The sequence below is a fragment of the Penicillium chrysogenum genome (genome assembly GCF_028827035.1).
Source record: "Penicillium chrysogenum strain IBT 35668 chromosome Unknown utg000004l_segment0_segment0, whole genome shotgun sequence".
Classification (NCBI taxonomy): Eukaryota; Fungi; Ascomycota; class Eurotiomycetes; order Eurotiales; family Aspergillaceae; genus Penicillium; species Penicillium chrysogenum.
In genome coordinates this window covers 3,131,139-3,149,948 of record NW_026622752.1, presented here as the reverse complement: position 1 = coordinate 3,149,948, position 18,810 = coordinate 3,131,139, and the positions used below count along the sequence as shown (strand labels likewise).

Genomic DNA, 18,810 nt, shown 5'->3' with positions numbered 1-18,810 from the left:
TGAAAATTGATAGGGAAATTGCCTTACACGTCGGTCTAATTATATCGCGTGGCTTTTTGTTCGTTTTTTTCTTCTTACCAAATGTCAAAGTAAGTCTTAAATTATTCCAACCGTCTTCTAGGATGATCCTCCTTCTGTATTTTGTCAAAAATATTCCTCTCAAATTTCCTTGATTGCAACACCATGCAGCTTTCAATACTTGCACTTTGCACCTTGCTATGCCCTCGGGTGCTCGATCACCCCTATGCCTCTGAATCCACATGGATTTCAGCCACAACGACTTCCGTTGAGAATTTATGGGCAATCTCAGGGCCGACTGAGGTATTCAATAACCGGGGGAAACGCGGATATGGCGAGATCCTCGAAGCCAAAGACACTACTGCGACAACCGACTCTACTACATCCACAGATACCACAACCGATACAACCACGTCGGAGACATCTACTTCAACAACGACATCTATGACAAGCTCCACGTCTGGGACCTCTACTTCGACCTCCTCCACCTCTACAACTTCCACCTCTACAATCTCCACCTCCACCAGCTCGACTACCAGCTCGACTACCAGCTCGACTACCAGCTCGACTACCAGCACGACTACCAGCACTTCCTCAACGACAACCAGCAGCGCCTCGACGACGACAAGTACTACAACTGCAACTGCAACGAGCAGTTCTGCGGCGGAGCTGGATGGTGAGTCTCCCAATACCATGAGCCCCAAAACCACCATTGTGCTAATATCCCCTAGAATGGAACCGCAAAGGTAACATAGCAGCAATTGTATTTGGCTGCTGTATGATCTCGCTATTTGGCGGAATCAGTGTGATTTACTGCGCACGTGATAGAGCAAGGGCACGACGAATTGCAGCTAGGAAAGAGCTGGAGTCCAGTTCATCGGACTCGAAGATACCTCTTGTGGTCGCGAAAAATAATGCCGTCGCTGACCTTGAGGTTAATCGCTCCTCTACGATGTTCACCAACCAGCCACAGACGGAATACTTCCCGGTGCGAAGCACCCCATCAGTGTCGAACCATCACAGCCACACCACATCCGCAGCATCTCAGACCACGACGTCTACTAGAGATCACGCATGATGAGCACACATCAATGAGCCGAATACATCTTTGGTTTGACGCGTCCTTGGCGGATCTGTTGATGTCATTATAATCTACTTCTACAATTCTAGAATTCTAGAATGGATACAGATTGCACGGATTCAGGACGCACGAAGCCCCTATGGTATACCTACGTAGCCTTCGCAGATTCCGTTTCAGAAGGACTTTCTAGGACTATACTGTAATATTTGGTGGCGGTAACATTCTCAACAGATGATAGTCCACAGAAGAAAGAGGACTCGCTTTTGAACCAAATGCGAAGATTGTCCAGGTTTGGATGGTTGGTCCGTGGATTCTCCTTGTCAATTATCCATAACCATCCATAACCAATTGAGATAGGTGTTATTATATAAATCGTAGGAAAAGTACTAAATGCGGGGTTTTCGCTCTGCAGGATTGGAGAATGAGGGGACAAAGGGGAGGAAAAAATATATAAAGGCAGTGCGATCCCGTACGTTCAACTCTATGCATTTCTTACCGTAAAATAAATATTTCACAATGTCGTCGGAGACGACTCGTGTAGCAGTTACCCAAGCTGAGCCAGAGTGGCTAGACCTGGCTGCTGGCGTGGTGAAGACTTGTAACCTCATCGCAGAGGCTGCCCATAATGGCGCAAAATTGATCGCTTTTCCAGAGTGCTGGATTCCTGGATATCCAGGTTGGATCTGGTAAATTCGGTTGAGACATTTACAGTGAAACCTAATAACGACTAATCCGTCACAGGAGCCGGTTTCTCGATGTCGAGTTACATGTCGCATACATCAAGAACTCCATTACTCTCGATTCCCCTGAGATGAAACAAATCCAAGCATGTGCCAAGAGTCACTCGATTGCGGTATCGCTTGGATTTTCGGAGAATGACAACAACTCGGTCTATATCGCCCAAGTAATGATTAGCGGTGACGGAGAGATTAAGTCACACCGGCGAAAGATGAAGCCTACCCATATGGAGCGCACTATTTTCGGGGATGCCTCCGGAGAATGTTTCTCTAGTGTCGTGGACCTGCCCTTCGGGCGTGTTGGAGCTCTCTCTTGCTGGGAGCACATCCAGCCGCTGCTGAAGTATTTCATGATATCTCAGAGAGAGGACATACACATCTCTGCATGGCCTAGCCTGACTCCTCACACTGGGAAGACAGACCTCTGGTCTATGTCTGCTGAAGGTAAATCCGTACCTCCCATGCCCACAATTCGCAGGCTGACATACTTTCTAGGCTGCCACAGTTTGTCGCAGACATACGCCGTGGAGTCACAGAGCTTTGTTCTCCATTGCACGGCGGTAATTACGGAAAAGGGAGTGGGGGCAATGAACACAAGTGGCGGAGTCTTTATGTCTTCTCCGGGAGGAGGCAGCTCTGCAATCTTCGGCCCCGACGGGAGGAGATTAACTGAGCCCACAGACAGCAGCACCGAGGGTATAATCTATGCAGATCTTGACATGACTCAAATTTTGGCGACTAAGATTTTTGCCGATGCTACGGGTCACTACAGCCGCCCGGATCTTATGTCACTTAATGTGTGCAAGAAAGTGAAAAAGATGGTCAAGGCCGATACGGTGACAGCCGTGGCAACTGTGGAGTAGTCATAATATGTTTCAAATGTCATCAATCATGCACATACAAAATTGAGTAGAGGTCAAGATATATCTTTAAAGCGAGCATGTTAATTGCTCTGGGGCTGTGTATGTCGCAGAGCATTGTTACCCAAATCGGGAGCGGCAAGACCCCTTTCTTCTTCACGGCCTCTCTATCTAATCTTGTTCATTCGTATATCCAACTTGAACATGGGTAACATCAAATCGCATTGGGACACCAACTGGGTCAGTCATGGAGTTCAAATCTCAAAGGTTGAATAAATGCCACGCCAGTATCTGCGAAAGCTCGATGGCGCAATTCTTTCAGCGTCGTCTATATTCCATTTGATGGTCAGAACGACGTGCAACAACTCGGTAACCAGTTTTTCTTCGCCCGAGTTTCCTTCGGTTCCGTTTTCTCGCCATCACAGTCCATGGACTCCTTTGTCGGACTAGAATTATCCAAGGAGCCCTCGCGGAACACTCCGATAGATTGGAGGTTAAGGCCAAAGTCACCTTGTTGTGCCCCAAAGAAACTAAATAATTAGCACCCATACTCTGTCTTCTCTGGATAGAAGGCTTACCTTCGAATCATGATCCGAAATCTTTTTATACGCGACAAGTCCAACGACCTGGCATCTTCTACCGACTTTCCCCGGTATGTCGGTTTCAGATCCTTCCATAACACACGCACCTCGCGCCCTGCCTCACTCGTGCAAAAGTCGTATTCCCAGACAAGTGCACTTTGTTCACGAGCATCTGGCCGCCGGGGTGGGATTTCGTCTGTTAGGGAGAACGTGTATCGGTTTCTGTCCGATGGAACAATGTGTAGCGCAAGACCATCGTATCCGCTGAGGTCCCATTCTTGTTCGTTTTCGACCGTGCGTTGCGAGGCAAAGCCGGCACCTCCAAGTGTCTCAATGTCAAGGTTGCCGTGAAAAAGTACACCTCCCGCGGTAAGCTCGAGATTTGATACTGACGATCCCCCACGGACGCGGTCATCGGAGGGGGTCCAGCGACCGAGGTCCCAATCTGGGCCGAAAATTGTTTTATTGGTAGGGGTTTCCATAGTGAAACTGAGGAAGTGGGATTATCGAACTGTCCAGGTGCAATCCGATCGATCCATGGATCGGCTGATTGATTCACGGTGTGACGTCATCTCCCGAGCGATAAGCAAAGTCTTGCGGCCTGACAAACAAGGCCATGAATTTAACTAGTTAACTAACTAGTTATCCTTCAATCGTTTCGATCATAAAATGTATCCAGCCCTGCAGCTGTACTCGAATTCGGCACAAAGTAAAATTTGGGTATATTAGGCTTTTTTACATGGATTTCATATCTATTAGACATCATAAGGTTTCTTTTCGACATCATAAACCGGCGAGCACGCCAATTTACTTCTCTCTCGCAGCCATGGACCATATACCTTGAACAGAACAGGAATAGGAATCATGACGACTGCGATACATCCAAGCATCGTACCCGCCCATTGCACTCCTAAGTTCTCCATCATTTGCCGCGAGAAAAGTGGGAATGAGCAGCCAATAGCTGAGCGTAATATCGTGTTCGCGGCAATAGTAGATGCAGCTCTGCCAATTGGGTTAGTCACTCCTTTCCATAGGAGATACGTGGGTACATACAACGAGGGATAGCAGTCAACGATGTAATTGAAACACTGTAAGAAGATCAAAAAGATCCCGCCTCCGGTGAGGAGCCCCGAAGCCACAGGAGCAATCCAGTGAATGGACGAAGTGTATCCGGTCCAGCCGAACCTTTTTGGTATTAGCTCAGAACAAACGTTATTAAGAATCCCAAGAAGGGTACTCACCAAAACAATCCTCCGGCAAATAACACAGCTCCTATAATCGCTGGCGCAAGGCGCCATTCGGGGATAGGCTTATCACCGTTTTCCGCCAGCTTCTTCTTGTACGAACCCTGTATCAGGAGGATATAAACGCCACCAAGGAGTTCACCGATTATAAGGCCCACGAACGCCAGTCCACCCACACCAGTACTCATTCCGTAGACGCCTTGGAAGACAACAGGGTATGCGCCTAACAGGGCATAGATTAGGCCATAGACGAAGGAGATATACAACGAGACCAAAAGCAGTATGGGTTCCGTGACCAACATCACAACGGGTCGGGCAAAGTTGTTGCGTAGAAGCTCCGCGAGATCCACTTCCACTTCATCTTGCTTTGCATGGATGCCCCAGTTCCGAGTCTGTCGGCGTAGGGTAGCTGCCTTACGGACGAGGATGACTGGAGCATAAGTCTCGTCAAGGAAGACGAAGACTAGGACAAACCCTAGGAACACCATGATCGCAGATATATACATCGTCCACCGCCAACCTAGGGAGCTCATTGCAATGAATCCACCCACAAACGGTGCCGAAAAGGGCCCGATAAACACCGCCATGCAGAAAATCGACATCACCACACCCCTTTGTGTGTTGTTGAACAAGTCTGCGAACACGGCGGGAACGACTGAAATAGGACTCGCCGAGAACAGACCACCAAAGAAACGACAGATCATGATGGTCTGTATATCTTTGGCAACTGCACATGCTATGGTGAAGATGGCACATCCGAAAAGTCCGAGAGACAGTGGCCAACGCCTGCCGATCAGCTCTGATCCTGGTGCCCAGATTGTTGGCCCGGCTGCGAATCCAAGGACATAGAGTGCCACTCCGAGTGAGCCAATTTCGGTGCTTGTGTTGAACTCCTCGCTAAAGCCAGGAATAGCAGCCGAGAAGACAGCGCTGGTAAACGACCCGGCGAAGGTACCATAACATAGGATACAAACTAACATTATTCTTTTAAGATATTAGCAAGTGTATATTGACATCGACAGGAAGGAATAGTAGCGGACATACCGCCTAGGCGTAGACCAATTGTATGGGTGTAGGGGATCATTGGCTCCGTCAAACTCCACGACATAGTCCTCAGAATCCGGGAGTAGAGGTGGATACTCTTTGTTAGCACCCATAGGAAGCCATCTTTCGCGGGGAGTAGGCCCTCTCGTAGAGCCTACGGTGGTTTTCTGTTGCAGGCGATATGTGTTGATACGGGTGAGTTCGAGAGAGTTGATTTCCTCAATTGTGTCGTTGGATTCATGGCTGCGAGAGTCATTGGGAAAGTCGATATCTGGCTCATATTTGTCTGGGTGTTGATTGAGACGATCCATTATATGCTGTCATATCAAGGTCTTGGGGAATAGACTGGAAGATTGTGTGCGAATATACAAGGCTCTGGTTGAGGAAGGCAACACAGTATATGTTCCTCTCTCGGTCGCCCCATTTGATCACATTTTTTTCTTCCTAGTATTCTGGGTCTTCGGCCCAAGTCTTGATCCATTGTAAAATGGGCCCTGATTGTAGCAAAGTGACCACAGCTAGGGCAAAAAACCACATCCAGATGATCCATACTTTTCCGCTGTGGCTTGCAGCGCTTAAAATATCCACTATCCAGTTAGCGTGCCCCTGACAGTGCCAGTCAGTGGCCAGTCAGAAATCAATATCGGGCTCGGCTAGAGGCGGAGGTGTGGCTGACAGCCGTTGTGGGCTGGACTGCCGAGGACAACCGACCATAGCCGTTATCAGTTTGGTGTGTTGTCTCAGGAAAACTCTTCAGGAAGTTTTTGTTTCCGCGCTGATGATAATCATATAAGAGCGAAAAGTCTTTAAGAATACATAGCGAAGAGATACAAGATGGTGGAAAGAAAAATAAGGAGCGAAGTGGAACGAGCAACCGATGATATGATCTACTCTAAATAAACCTGTCAAAGCTCCCGGCTCCTTCTCCGAGCAGACTAAACCTAATATCGCGGAAACTACGTGAGAATCCGCGGTCCCCGTCGACTACGCTGGGTCAAGAAGATCGCCTTTTTAGCAACCTTTGTTGTAATACATGTATAATCAGTTTTCATCACTCAATAAACAATAGACAGTTTGGCTGAGATTTTCACTTTGACCTCGACTATCACCACAGCGTTTCTGGTCCAACTAGTCAGAGCTCTCCATTCATAGAGATCTTTATCTCTCCTTTCTCATCATTGACCGTTGATTCGACCGTTCGCCGTTTTTCTCGATCCTCGACCGTCTCTCGACCATTCATGCAACGTGCTTTCTGGCACTTTAGATCCCATCCCTGTGTCTTATGTTGAGACTGAAAGTGTGCATTCAAACCCTGCGAGCATAATATGGATTTGCATCATGGCATATCAATTTTCAGCGATTCACGGTCGCGGCGACGACCTCTTTACTCCAGCAAGCCCTCCTCTCGATCCGTCGAACCCAGCGATCCTGGAAGACAGTCTCCAGACCTTGAGTCCTTCGATCTGCATGATGATAGCAATGGTGAGATGGCAGGTAGTTTAGGCAGGCAAGTGGAGGCACAACTGGAGGATACAGGTGTTCACTTCAAAGCAGGCACATCAGGGGCTTTCGTGGAGCCACAGTCTCCTTCCGGGGGACTGTTAATCAGGATTTATCCTAGGATTCTCCCCAGGACTTCGATCATAACAATTTCTACGTGGATCCAGTTCCAGATACTGTTGATACCAATTATGTCTTTATAATTTGGACTCAAACCCCAAAGTCAGATCTAAGCCGCTCTACAAGAGTGAAAAAGGCCAAGCCAGGCTTACCTTGCGTCTAAAGACCCTGAGTATGCCCAGTCTGAACTGAAGCCTATCCACATAGCTCTCGAACCTAATGGCTGGAAAGAAGCGATGGCATGCATTGAGAAGGACAAATGGCTTGCTGCTGACTACAATGAGCTCGCGCACCAGAATAAGAACACATGGAGGATCATTCCTCGGACCAAATCGAAAGGTCGTGAGACACTTGCCTTGCGTTGGGTGTTTAATATTAAGCACGGTGGAGCGAACAAACCGCGCCTTGTTGCTATAGGCTTCGGCCAGATCAAGGATCTGGATTTTCGATCAACCACCAAGCATCATAAAACTCATGAGTCCAATCCAGCCAGCCACGAAAACTGCGGTCACAATGCCAGCGCCTGCCTTGTCAGCAGTTGTCGTGGTAGTCCGCATTTGATTGGAACCATCAGTGTCATCTTCCCCTGCTGTTGGGTTGCTGGTACTATTGCCGCCAGTGGTCGAGGTCACCGGAGCGGTCTTGTTAAAATTGATCAAATTTGCGATGAAGACCTTTGTCGCGCTGATCTGTTCCTCCATTCCCATCCAGCCATCCCATGTGGACTTATACCATTGGACACCACAAGTACCATTGTTGTGGCCAGTGCAGGATGCAGCCGCTGCCTGGCCCGATGTTTGGAGCTTCGCAAGAATGCTGTCGAATGTTGATGGAACAAGGAGAGCAGTCAATGCTAACCAGGACGAAGTCAATCCTTTGAAGAGGATCTCATTGTTATTGCAGGTTTCTGCAGGCTCGCAGTAATAGTCCTCAATGATCCCACCGGTGAGGAAGAAATTGTTAAACGTCGCGTTCAAAAGGCCATTTACTGCCGTCAGCCATTGAGCTTGAATAGTCCCGTTTGTCTGTAAATTGGATGGGTTAGTCCAAGCTTCGACACAACGAGCAAAACGTGAAACTCGAAATGGGTTATTTCTCACATAATTGTACATATACGCTGCCCCCATCAGGTAAGTGCCGTAGTTATATGTCCATTGGGCATTACCCTGGGTCGCACAATTGTCACCAACAACGGCTGAATCAGCAACATTCCATGTTGTGTTGCTAAGCAGAGGTGACGAGACAGACCAATCCCATATCTTGTTAGCCCACTGAAGATAGATCGCATCTCCGGTGTAGCGGGCTAGACGCGCAGACAGCTGAAATAACCCCCCATTAGAGATAGAATTCTTCATTGTGTATCCAGACTGGTAAGGCCAGATTTGCCACCGTAGACCGCCGCCACATGAGGATGTATCCCATCTTTTGATCTGAGTATTGAAGACACCCTGGGCTAGAGAAAGCCAAGAGAACCCAGTCGAGCGATCGGGGAATCCGAACTCAGCGGCCGTCATAGCTGCTAGACCCCAGAACATTTGATCATCATTTCCCTAACAGATAATTCGAAGGTTAGATATTGTCGCTTTATAAGACTCTGGCCGTGCTTACCAGATAAGAACTATAGTTGCCTGGCATATAGTCCCCATCCGTGCCGCCTTGCCATTGTAATCCAACACTTAGTTCCTCGTTGTATGTCGTGTCGCCAGTAAAGTGCCAGTACTCTAACAGGGCCATAAATAATGGGGCTCCTTCCCACCATTTGTCTGGAAAAGCTCCAGGGATTTGACCGGTCTCGTTGCCGTAGTAGTATTTCATCATAGCGTAGGTCGACGTACTCGCAGCATCTTTAATCGACTCTGTTATGAAGTCAATCGTTAGTTTCTCATTCATCTTCGTAATTAACATAGAAGGGGGAATGTAAAGTCCACAACGTACGTTCATCACTAATATCCAAATCGATTGCGCGTGCTATGCTCGAAAGGAGCAGTGCAAATATAGCAGCTCTGGAGGACGAGCAATGCCCGAGCAAGTGCATCTTACCGAGGTGGTGTATAGGAAACCATACACAATCACCAATGAGAGGTATCGGAGAATAGGCGTATACTGATGTGCTCGAGAGTAGTCACTGAGGCATTAAGGAATGAAAGAAGATTTCTCGAATAACGGACACCACGAGGCAATCTAATTTGCATGTCATTTTTAAATATAGAAGGGCATGCGTAATCCTCGGCGCTAGCGTCGTCAACCATTTCATTGTGGAGTGTAAAGCCAATTGTGGTGTCAAATGCCAAGCTTTTACAAGCTTCGTTGGTTTTCCTCACGATATCGTGCGATAGAGTAGATCGTGATCGTCCCATCGCTTCCCATGTTCAATCTGGTCGGCTTTAACTTTCGTGCAGTCGCTCATTTTCTAGCGGGATTCATAATTATAAGGTACATTTTCGGCTTTTTGCTGACATCTGTGATGACGTTCCCTTCTCCAGCGGTACCTCCGGTAGAAAACAACCCATAGAGCAGGACGCCTAATACCCAAATGCCAGCGGTGAATGTCTCTGTCCATTCAATGGCGATTGATTTGATTAGTCGCAACGCAATGGCCGTGGCTCCGGCCCCCATAAGACAGCGGAATAGAATATTTCCAGCCGCAGCAGTGGCGGCGCCTTAGTGATTTGAAATCGACACCCAAAGTGTTCAAGGAGTTGAATGCACTTGTGGCTGTAATACCAGTGAAGAACAACATCAAAGGAGACCCACCACCGGAGTGCGATACTGCATCACCCAACCATAAGCTAGCATGCAAAGGCTAGCCAATATATCAGTGGGAGAGTGATCGCTAGTCGTGCTCGTTCGATATTGAAGTTTTCAATTTCCTACTGTCAGTTCTTGTCAATCATCATTCCCTACAAACTACCTTACGGCGGAAGTCCCGGTCCAGCAGTCGGCTAACTACCGAGCGAGAACATATGCATCCAATGCCTATAGGAAGATAGAACAATCCATTCTGAATGGAATTGGATTCAAATCAACTTCTACCAGTGGCAGTATAGAATGGTGGTATGCGTATCTGGGTACAAAGGTTTAGCCTTGCCCAATAATCGTGCCAAGCCCACTTTCAGCCGGCCACACTCAATCCGAAATTCAAATTAAGTATCTATTGTATGGAAACTCCACACAAAAGGCACTTAGACCCAAATCGAGCATAAGTCAACTCTCAACCCGGCTAAAGGCAAAGTAAAGAGGCTAAATTATAATGTGGTCCTAATTTGGTGATTCAATACTAAAATTAATTCTACATATATGATACAGAAACGTAAAAAGCACTTTTCGAAACACCACGTATAAATCTCATATGAAAAAAAGACAAAACTATTCTGTCACTTTACACACTTAGGATTCCCTATTATAGTCGATAGTGTATAGATAGGATATAATTTTCACTGTATATATATTTTCTAATATCCCCTAAACCTTTTACAGATTGAGGGAATCGACATCATACTTTTGTCGTGTTGATGTACCTTTTGTATAGACATGCCATACAAAAGGTACTTAATTTTGCAAATTTGAGATCGAGTGTGGCCCACCATCATTGGGTCGGGGTTTGGCACGATTACAGGCTTTTATTGGTGTAGATTCAATACACCCCGCTCGCAAGCATTAGTCTATTCTTGGCGGACCCATATTGACAAAATCCTTACGGGGAGGTGGATCTAAAGGGCGCTGGATGATGTGATATACCATTCAAGGGGTGCTGGGCAACCTTAAAAGGGTCAAGGTTTCCTCAGCCCCGAGCCTTGACCCAAAAAGCCAACATTAAAGGCATTGAGGCGCCTTGTGTAGCATCTTGGGCTATACATGTAATTGCACAATGACCACGATACAGATAATTATCATATGGACTGCCAGCCTCTTTGGTGGTCTGCTGTTGGCCTCCCCTACTCCAGCAATGCCGCTGTTGCCAACAGTCGACTTGGGATATTCTCAGTACCGAGGAATGTCGCTGTCCAATGGTGTTGACCAATATCTCGGGATAAGATACGCGAAGGCACCCTTAGGCGGCTTACGATTTCGGGGCCCGGAAGACCCAGAAGAGACTGCAGAGGTTTTGGATGCATCGTCGGTAATACTGCTTGTCATCGTTGGCTTAGGTCATTAAACTGACTTCGATAGTTTGGACCCCTTTGTGTGGGAGTTGGAGAGTCAATCAGTGATTCCTTATCAGAGGACTGTTTATTTATCAATGTCTGGCGGCCAACGACAGCGAGTGCGGATTCCAACCTCCCTGTCTGGCTGTTCATTCAAGGGGGTGGATACGCTAATAATGCGAATGGCAACTATAACGGCAGCGAGGTTGTTCGAGAGTCAGGCCACAACATTATCTTTGTCAACTTCAATTACCGCGTCGGTGTTCTTGGATTCCTGGCTAGTGAACACGTGCGGGAAAATGGGGATCTCAATGCTGGACTTCTCGATCAACGGAAAGCACTCTATTGGGTTCAGAAACACATTCGCAAATTTGGAGGCAACCCAGACCATGTAGTTATTCATGGTGACTCTGCCGGTGCAGGTTCAGTCGCCTATCATCTCACCGCATATGGTGAGCGTAATACAGACCTTTTTGTTGGGGCAGTGGCAGAGTCGCCATTCTGGCCCACTCAAAGGACAGTCGCGCAGATGGAGTTCCAGTACGACCGGTTCGTTTCAGATACTAGCTGCCACAACGAAGAGGACACATTGGCATGCTTGCGTTCTGTGGATATCAAAACTATTCAAAAATTCAACGTCGACAAGCCGTTCCCAGGGGGCAGTTCCATGCCAGTCCCTGAATGGTATTTCCTTCCGGTTGTTGATGGAAATTTGATCCATGATCACCTCTACAAGCTGTTCAGTGAAGGGAAATTCGTCCACGTGCCCTTGTTAGTCGGGGATGAGACAAATGAGGGCACCGAGTTTGCGTACAATGCGAGCAGCAAGTCTGAAGTGGCTCAGTTCATGAAGAATAATTATCCCGGACTCTCCCATGACCAACTCGAAGCCATCAACAGGGCATATGAAGATGCGAAGCCCCTTCCTAAGCACGCAGCTTATTTTGCATCGGCCGCGGGCGCTTATGGAGATGCGACATTCACTTGCCCAGGGAACTTCATGACCGCGGCGATGGCTGGATCGTTCTCATCCGATCTTACCTGGAATTATCGGTATAATGTCCGCGACCCCACAAATATTGCAAATGGGATGGGTGTTCCTCATGTGTTTGATTTGCCTGCAATCTTTGGGGTAGGGAAAACCAATGAGCCAACCTTGTCATATGCCAGCTCTAACGCAAAGATCGTGCCTGTCACCATGCACTACTACTTGAGCTTCATCAGGTTCTTAGACCCCAACATATGCCGGTATAAGGACGCCCCTGAATGGCAACCATGGGGCTCAGGAGCCGGGCGGCGTCTCAAACTCCAGACAAATTCCACGGAGATGGAAAGTATTCCCCGCTTGGAAGTCGAGCGTTGCTCGATGTGGAAGGACTTCGCAGCAGACATGCAGAATTGAATGATACGTATGACTAGAGGCTTCATGCCACTAATGTCAACCTTAGAACTCACCCATCCTATGAAAACCATCGAACGTCGAAATGCTTCAAAGCGATAGAAAGCAATTTCTAGCTCGATGGTTCTGACGAACCGAGCCCTCCGTTTCCGAACCGCGAGTCCGCGAAGGCAAATTGCGTACGACCTAGACATTCACGTCGAAAGTAGCATTTGACTCTGATTCAGAATCACGGTACATAGGAAGAAGTGGTGTTTTACTTTTTCGTGCTCTCTATCAACACTTGCAACCTTCGCGATGAGAAGGACCAGTATTTTCGCCGAGCGTCAGTCGGCTAATAGACCACGATCTTACTCAGATGGATAATCCATTGGAGTACCCTCAATTGCAATTGTCCTATGGACGAAAGAAATCAGTCTCCATACTCACTTGCAAGCTGTTCGTCGTTCTGGTCATGTGCGCCACGTGAACTGGAGCTACAATATGATCGAGCGATCGATAAAGCCAGGGCTCTACTAGTAACTCTCATTTCAAAGTGTCGCCTCCATGACTCCGCGGTCCCAGCCGCATCCGGCGAACCTCGGGATTAGCCTCCCCATTCGTCGCCCCTAGCTACTGCTGCCTCTCATTGGTCCGAAGAAGTAATGGCGCCGAAATAAATGGCATTGCTAAAATTCCACTCGTGTGGATAGCCGGGTATTCTCTCTTGCTGTGTAAGATTTCTATTTATCGTGCAACCCTGCTCTTGCTTTCCATTCGGACTGATTCCGCGAAAACAGCTATTGCCCCAAGGTTGTCCAAAGTGAGGGGTAATAAAAAGCCACATGCCTGGAGGTTCAGGAATCCGGGGAAGCTCATTTCTCCACCTTCTCCACCTTTCGTCATCCTACACTCTTCCATCCGTCAATGACATGTAAATACTCACGCGATGAAACCAGGCTCACTAGCTTATCTCCCCTCCCTCCCTGTTGAGCTGGTCGAGTTCATCGCAGGCTTCCTCGATGGAGATGGCTTATTACCACTACGTTCAGTCTGTCGGGAGCTTCAGAGTAAGACCTTTCATCACTTTGCACAGCGGTTCTTTTCATCTATCAAGACCGACCTCTCTGGAGACAGTCTGCGGCGTATCAACGCCCTCTCGCAGAACGTTTCATTGCGCCCTTACGTCAACGGGCTGGCCTTCATGCTCCAGAATGGCGTCGGTCGCGGCTTAGTTTGGAACCGTCATCCATGGGGTCCTATCTCTGCTCCCCTAGAGGTCGAGGCGATTCGGTCTCTGCGTGATAATTTGATCCAGAACTTGACTAATTGTCGATCATTCTTTATTTTTTGTCAATATCCAGAGGGTCATCCAGATATGAGCCATGTTACTATCACAGACGCTGTCGCCGTGTTCTTTGCCCTGGTCGTCGATGCTCGTCTTCCGGTTTCGTCGTTCCATCTCATCTATGCCAACAAATACTCGCGCACCTTGATCATGGACATGCGTCGTCTTCCTAAGCTCCTATATCGTCAACCGGAATTCAAAATTGTGTGGGGCAATTTACAAAAGCTCTCTTTGGAACAATATCTCACCTTGGATAATTTCGGCTTCCTACTTGAGCTGGTTCTTAGCGCCCCGAATCTCCAAACCCTCCTATTAAACCTCGGCTCGCACGACTTGGCATCCGAATTCATGCATGAACTGGCTGAAAGTGCCAGCTTTTCCCAGCTGCGCGAACTCGCCTTGTTCCGAACATCCATGCGGGGCCCCGATCTCCACAAGTTACTTGCCAACATCCGTCCAAACTTGATTTCACTCACACTATACCATGTTTCCCTGGCACCAGGAAGTGATTGGACGCCATTTCTGAAGAATCTCAGTCAGGGATTTCTGGCGTTGCAGAGTATCTCGCTATATTATCTGTGGGCTAGCACGCCTGCTAAGGGTCTCCTAACTTTTCCGGACATCCCAAAGACACCTTCGTTGTGCACTTCGAAGGGTCAGCATCTCAATATATTTTACTCTGAAGACCTTAAGACTCCCACTGTCCTGGGTATCGAGTATTCTGGGTCGAAGATGTCACAGGTGTTGAATCTATTACAGACAACGACTGAAAGGTCTTTCCGATATTAGCGCAGACTACTTCTATGTGGTTCTTGTACATTTCACATTAGGCGTGTGTTTATTTTGGCTTTGTGCTTCTTTTTCTTTTGGAAATATCTGGGAAGCTCTGAGGAATATCTGCTTTGTTCTGTTTTGTCGTATCTAATGTCCACTTTCTGTTTGCAATGCCGTTGAACGACGGAGTACATTTTTGTGGTGTAAGATCAAGCCCAACTATGTAAACTAGGCGACATAAGAAAACGAGAGAGATCATTCTTCGGGCTGCAGTTACCATTGTATTTCATGAACAATTGTTTTCGCGGTATCAAAAGGCCTTTATGTAGCAAGTAAGCTAAAACCTCCTTCATCTTTCATCACAAGCAAGGCATTGTTAATAAAAATCCACATGGAACCCTTCACGTTAGCAACTCACATCCTAAACCTTGAGTGTCACTTTCTCAACATTTCTTCCTGTAATTTCGATCACAGTATGCTGAATATCTCCTTCAAATGCAACAGTCAACCGCAGCTGTTCTTTCGGCCAAAGTGTCACATAATTATCAGACCAATAAAGCGGTGCAATTTCAGCGCCTTCGAGTGCATCGAGAGCGTTCAGGCGAATGAAAACAGCTGGTCCTGCAGACTTGTTTTCAATCACGACCTCAGCATGAGTCAAACCATCGTCTGTTGATGATTCTAGGCTGTGTAATGATGCCTTCAAAGTAGCCAGTTTCAGTGTCTCCAGCTTGGTATATTTGGCAAATTTGGTAACTGGTGTGGTGTACCAATCAGACTCTGACCAGTCCAAGACATCCATGGTAGGAGAGAGCCAGTAAACATTGCGACTAAGGACATCTTCGGATTCGGGATCACTGAGCGTGAGACGGAGGAAGCTAATATCTTTGGCTTTTTTAATTCCGTCAAGTGAAGCCACCACCTTTGAAGAATGGGGGTTTGTGTTGCTCTCCACTGTGGCCTGGGATAGTTCTTTGCCATTTGAATCGATGAAGTCTACCTTGATTTGTCGATTTCCATTCTTTTCAAGAGAGTGGTTAATCAACCAAATTTTATGGCTCTCATAATCATAAGCCACGTGTTCCATACGCGCTCCGACCTTGGTGCCATAGTAGGCCGCCATAGGGCTGAGATAATAATCAAACAACTGCCAATGTAGATTTGGCCAGGCACTGTTCAACATCCAATAGATAAGGCCCGTGGCAGGTCGGGTAGCATTTTGCTGAGTTGCGTATGCTTCGAACTGGGAACGGGTGGCCTCATAATCCGCCATCTGACTTTTCAGGATGTAGTCTTCCAGGCTTGATGGTTTTCCGTAGCGGGCAAAGAGAGCCTCATTGTAGATCCTCCGATCGTAAAATTGCGAATCATAGCGCGACATATGATATTGGTCTGCATCTGGTTCTTTCCAAAGTGTTTCCAGGTCGTCATCAGACATGAACTTTTTCAGGCTGCCCATTTCGGGGGTTCCAACTCCGGCACCCAATTCAGATCCAAAGCCAGACGCCGCACCTTCTTTGTTGTTGTACCAGTAATTTGGAGGTACCCAATCGTACGGGCCATCCATCTTCATTCCGGATGGTCCAAGAGCTTCGGGGTAACCACGCTTGCTGGCTGATGCAATGATTGGGTTGGGCCAATCCATGGCTTTGAGGGCATCTAGGTAAATCTCGGTGGCCTGATCATCTGGCCAATAGTCTGAGCCCACCAAAAATCCAAGCATCGAAGCATGGCTTTGCATCATCTCTGCCTCGTGCAGCATCGCTGCTTTCGCAACTGGGTAGTCGGACTTGTCCCACTTGACACCTTTGGCCTCGTCGTTGTACTAAAATTCCTCTTGTCAGTGGCCTGGCATCTCAAGTATGCTGTTGAGAAGGCTTACCTTCCACCCTTCCCATTTATCACAACATTCCCATCCCGCCAGGACCATCATGCCCATTTTATCTGCGAGATCATAAAGTTCCGGGTGCTCCTGATTTCCTTCCAGGCGCACAGTATTGAGTCCCATGTCCAACATGTAGGCGAAAATCTTCTGTACCCTGTCAATGTCGAATCGCAAAAAGATGTCTGGTCCATATCCAGCTCCGATAACCTGGAAGGGCTCGCCATTGACGGCAAATTCGGTATCATTCGACTTGTTCAACTTTGAGGATACATGGCGAATCCCAAATTGTTGGTGAGTCGAACTGTCTGACAGCGACTGCTGAGGTTTCTGAATGATGGCGCTGGCCTGTACTGTGTATAAAGGCTGCTCACCCCAAAGAGCAGGCCACCAAATATCAGGGTTCTCAATTGAAACGCTCATAGATACCGTTTTTTGTTCATTTGACTTCAACTCAAATGCCTCGCTAAATTCCATATCTGCGGAGCCATCTGGTCCTTTGACAGTGCCGTTGACCAGTACCTTGTGACCATTCGACTCGTGGTTGGTCAAATCAGTTTGAAAGGTGACCTTCACGGGCCCAGAGTTGGGGTGAGAAAAGTCAGTGAGGATACGGAATGGAGACATCGAGACGGCTCCAGTCTGGGAAACCTCTACATGTCGCCAAACGCCGGTGCCATTGTCGGCTGGGTAGGGATTCCAGTCCACGAACCCCTGGGCAAAATCGCGGAGATAGTTGGTTGGGAACGCACGAATGAGAAGACAATTGACTCCTTCCCTAACGTGCTCGGTCAAGTTGTACTGGTGGCCGCCGTAAGAGCCTTGGTGCTGGTCGCTTGATGCAATGAGCTCCCCATTCAGGTAGATGTCTGCCTTGGAGGTGATCCCGTGTGTTTTTAGGGTGAAATATTGGCCGGTGGATGGGTTCAACGTAAACTCTTCTCGATAAAGCCAGGGTGCATCGAACAGGGAGGGATCAGCGATAGATTCCATAGTGTCCGAGTAGAACAAGTCTGTCTCGTTGTACACCCCGTTCTCAATAAGCCCAGCCATGACAGTGCCACGAGCACCAACTCGATACCATGACGACACATCTTTTCCCGGTGCAGAGAGTACATGTATCTCTTCTGATACTTTTGTCGTTGATTGGAGGTGCCATCCCGGGATAGCAGCAATATCACCGGCAAGGGCGACAAGAGGTTCGGAGCCGGTTGACGCTGCTGCACAGACACTAGCACTGATAGCCAGTGCTATGCAAAGTTTACTCATGTTCTTGAACATCATCATTTGGTTTGGTCTAGTTCTTCAGACGCCAACAGTGATGTTGAGCTTGTATCGCAAGAATGTATGCGACAGCTTGTTCATTTAAAATATAAAACTCCCGAAGCGACGTGCAGAAAAAAAAGGTAACATTGTGTCACGCGAATGAAGGTCCATACGACCGTGGGATATAGGTTGTTTTGTTTGTATGATGTTCTCCGACGACTTTCTCGGCTAGGACTAGTTCAATACGGGGATTCCGGCAAAACCTGCAAGGTTCCCCGTTTCTGCGTCGGATCGCCATGGAAATTCCCCAGCGGGGTCGCTGAGACTTTGGTGCCCGGCCTGTCCGAGCTGTGAAAATGATCGGAGGTCATTTCTGTTCGGATGAGAGATGAGGCAATGACCATAACTATTCCTATTCGGGACTTGTCAGGATCTCCTATTGTTAGTCCTCCTGGGGTGAAGATCATTTGTGAATAACAAATCGAGTCTGAAACAAATGCATAGTTTGTTACTAAAATATCAGTACGGAGTAGTCTGGGGCAATAATAATGGATGTCCACGATTATCATCACATGGATTCTGTGAGTATTCGTGCCTGAAATGTGAGGCATAAACCTCCGGCCACGAAATAATTCAGGCACCAAGGCATTAAGGCCATCATCTGTTCTCGTCTGACTTGGCAAATAGTCACTTTTCGTTCACTGCAGGAGACTCGCATGTTTCGACTCCATGCTCTTTTAAAGGAATGACCACCTGGGCCTGGCTTGGAAAAAATCTTTCTTGCAATGAGCATAGCCTCCCTCAGGGGTCCCCCTGTGGTATGCCGAGAACT

The 18,810-nt window shown here is 47.7% G+C and overlaps 8 protein-coding genes across 8 annotated transcripts; 4 read left to right on the top strand and 4 right to left on the bottom strand.

Moving 5' to 3' along the window:
* Positions 1-81: 81 nt before the first annotated feature.
* N7489_007154 (uncharacterized protein) lies at positions 82-1,096 on the top strand (the record flags this gene model as incomplete). Its single annotated transcript, XM_056712904.1, has 3 exons — positions 82-89; positions 410-694; positions 823-1,096. 3 exons carry the CDS (start codon positions 82-84, stop codon positions 1,094-1,096), a joined length of 567 nt encoding a protein of 188 aa, XP_056566619.1.
* Positions 1,097-1,615: 519 nt separating this feature from the next.
* On the top strand, positions 1,616-2,699 carry N7489_007153 (carbon-nitrogen hydrolase family protein; the record flags this gene model as incomplete). Its single annotated transcript, XM_056712903.1, has 3 exons — positions 1,616-1,785; positions 1,841-2,280; positions 2,332-2,699. The coding sequence occupies 3 exons, from the start codon at positions 1,616-1,618 to the stop codon at positions 2,697-2,699; spliced, it is 978 nt and encodes a 325-aa protein (XP_056566618.1).
* A 343-nt stretch (positions 2,700-3,042) lies between these two features.
* On the bottom strand, positions 3,043-3,759 carry N7489_007152 (CIA30 family protein; the record flags this gene model as incomplete). The annotated part of the gene is made up of 2 exons (XM_056712902.1): positions 3,043-3,226; positions 3,275-3,759. 2 exons carry the CDS (start codon positions 3,757-3,759, stop codon positions 3,043-3,045), a joined length of 669 nt encoding a protein of 222 aa, XP_056566617.1.
* A 755-nt stretch (positions 3,760-4,514) lies between these two features.
* N7489_007151 (uncharacterized protein) lies at positions 4,515-5,876 on the bottom strand (the record flags this gene model as incomplete). Its single annotated transcript, XM_056712901.1, has 2 exons — positions 4,515-5,505; positions 5,566-5,876. 2 exons carry the CDS (start codon positions 5,874-5,876, stop codon positions 4,515-4,517), a joined length of 1,302 nt encoding a protein of 433 aa, XP_056566616.1.
* A 1,758-nt stretch (positions 5,877-7,634) lies between these two features.
* Positions 7,635-9,220, bottom strand: N7489_007150 (glycoside hydrolase family 76 protein; the record flags this gene model as incomplete). The annotated part of the gene is made up of 4 exons (XM_056712900.1): positions 7,635-8,210; positions 8,286-8,735; positions 8,794-9,041; positions 9,121-9,220. The coding sequence occupies 4 exons, from the start codon at positions 9,218-9,220 to the stop codon at positions 7,635-7,637; spliced, it is 1,374 nt and encodes a 457-aa protein (XP_056566615.1).
* Positions 9,221-11,053: 1,833 nt separating this feature from the next.
* N7489_007149 (putative carboxylesterase) lies at positions 11,054-12,732 on the top strand (the record flags this gene model as incomplete). Its single annotated transcript, XM_056712899.1, has 2 exons — positions 11,054-11,305; positions 11,356-12,732. 2 exons carry the CDS (start codon positions 11,054-11,056, stop codon positions 12,730-12,732), a joined length of 1,629 nt encoding a protein of 542 aa, XP_056566614.1.
* A 925-nt stretch (positions 12,733-13,657) lies between these two features.
* On the top strand, positions 13,658-14,845 carry N7489_007148 (uncharacterized protein; the record flags this gene model as incomplete). Its single annotated transcript, XM_056712898.1, has 1 exon — positions 13,658-14,845. The coding sequence occupies one exon, from the start codon at positions 13,658-13,660 to the stop codon at positions 14,843-14,845; it is 1,188 nt and encodes a 395-aa protein (XP_056566613.1).
* A 406-nt stretch (positions 14,846-15,251) lies between these two features.
* On the bottom strand, positions 15,252-17,996 carry N7489_007147 (putative glycosyl hydrolase; the record flags this gene model as incomplete). Its single annotated transcript, XM_056712897.1, has 2 exons — positions 15,252-16,655; positions 16,713-17,996. 2 exons carry the CDS (start codon positions 17,994-17,996, stop codon positions 15,252-15,254), a joined length of 2,688 nt encoding a protein of 895 aa, XP_056566612.1.
* Between the last annotated feature and the right edge of the window lie 814 nt (positions 17,997-18,810).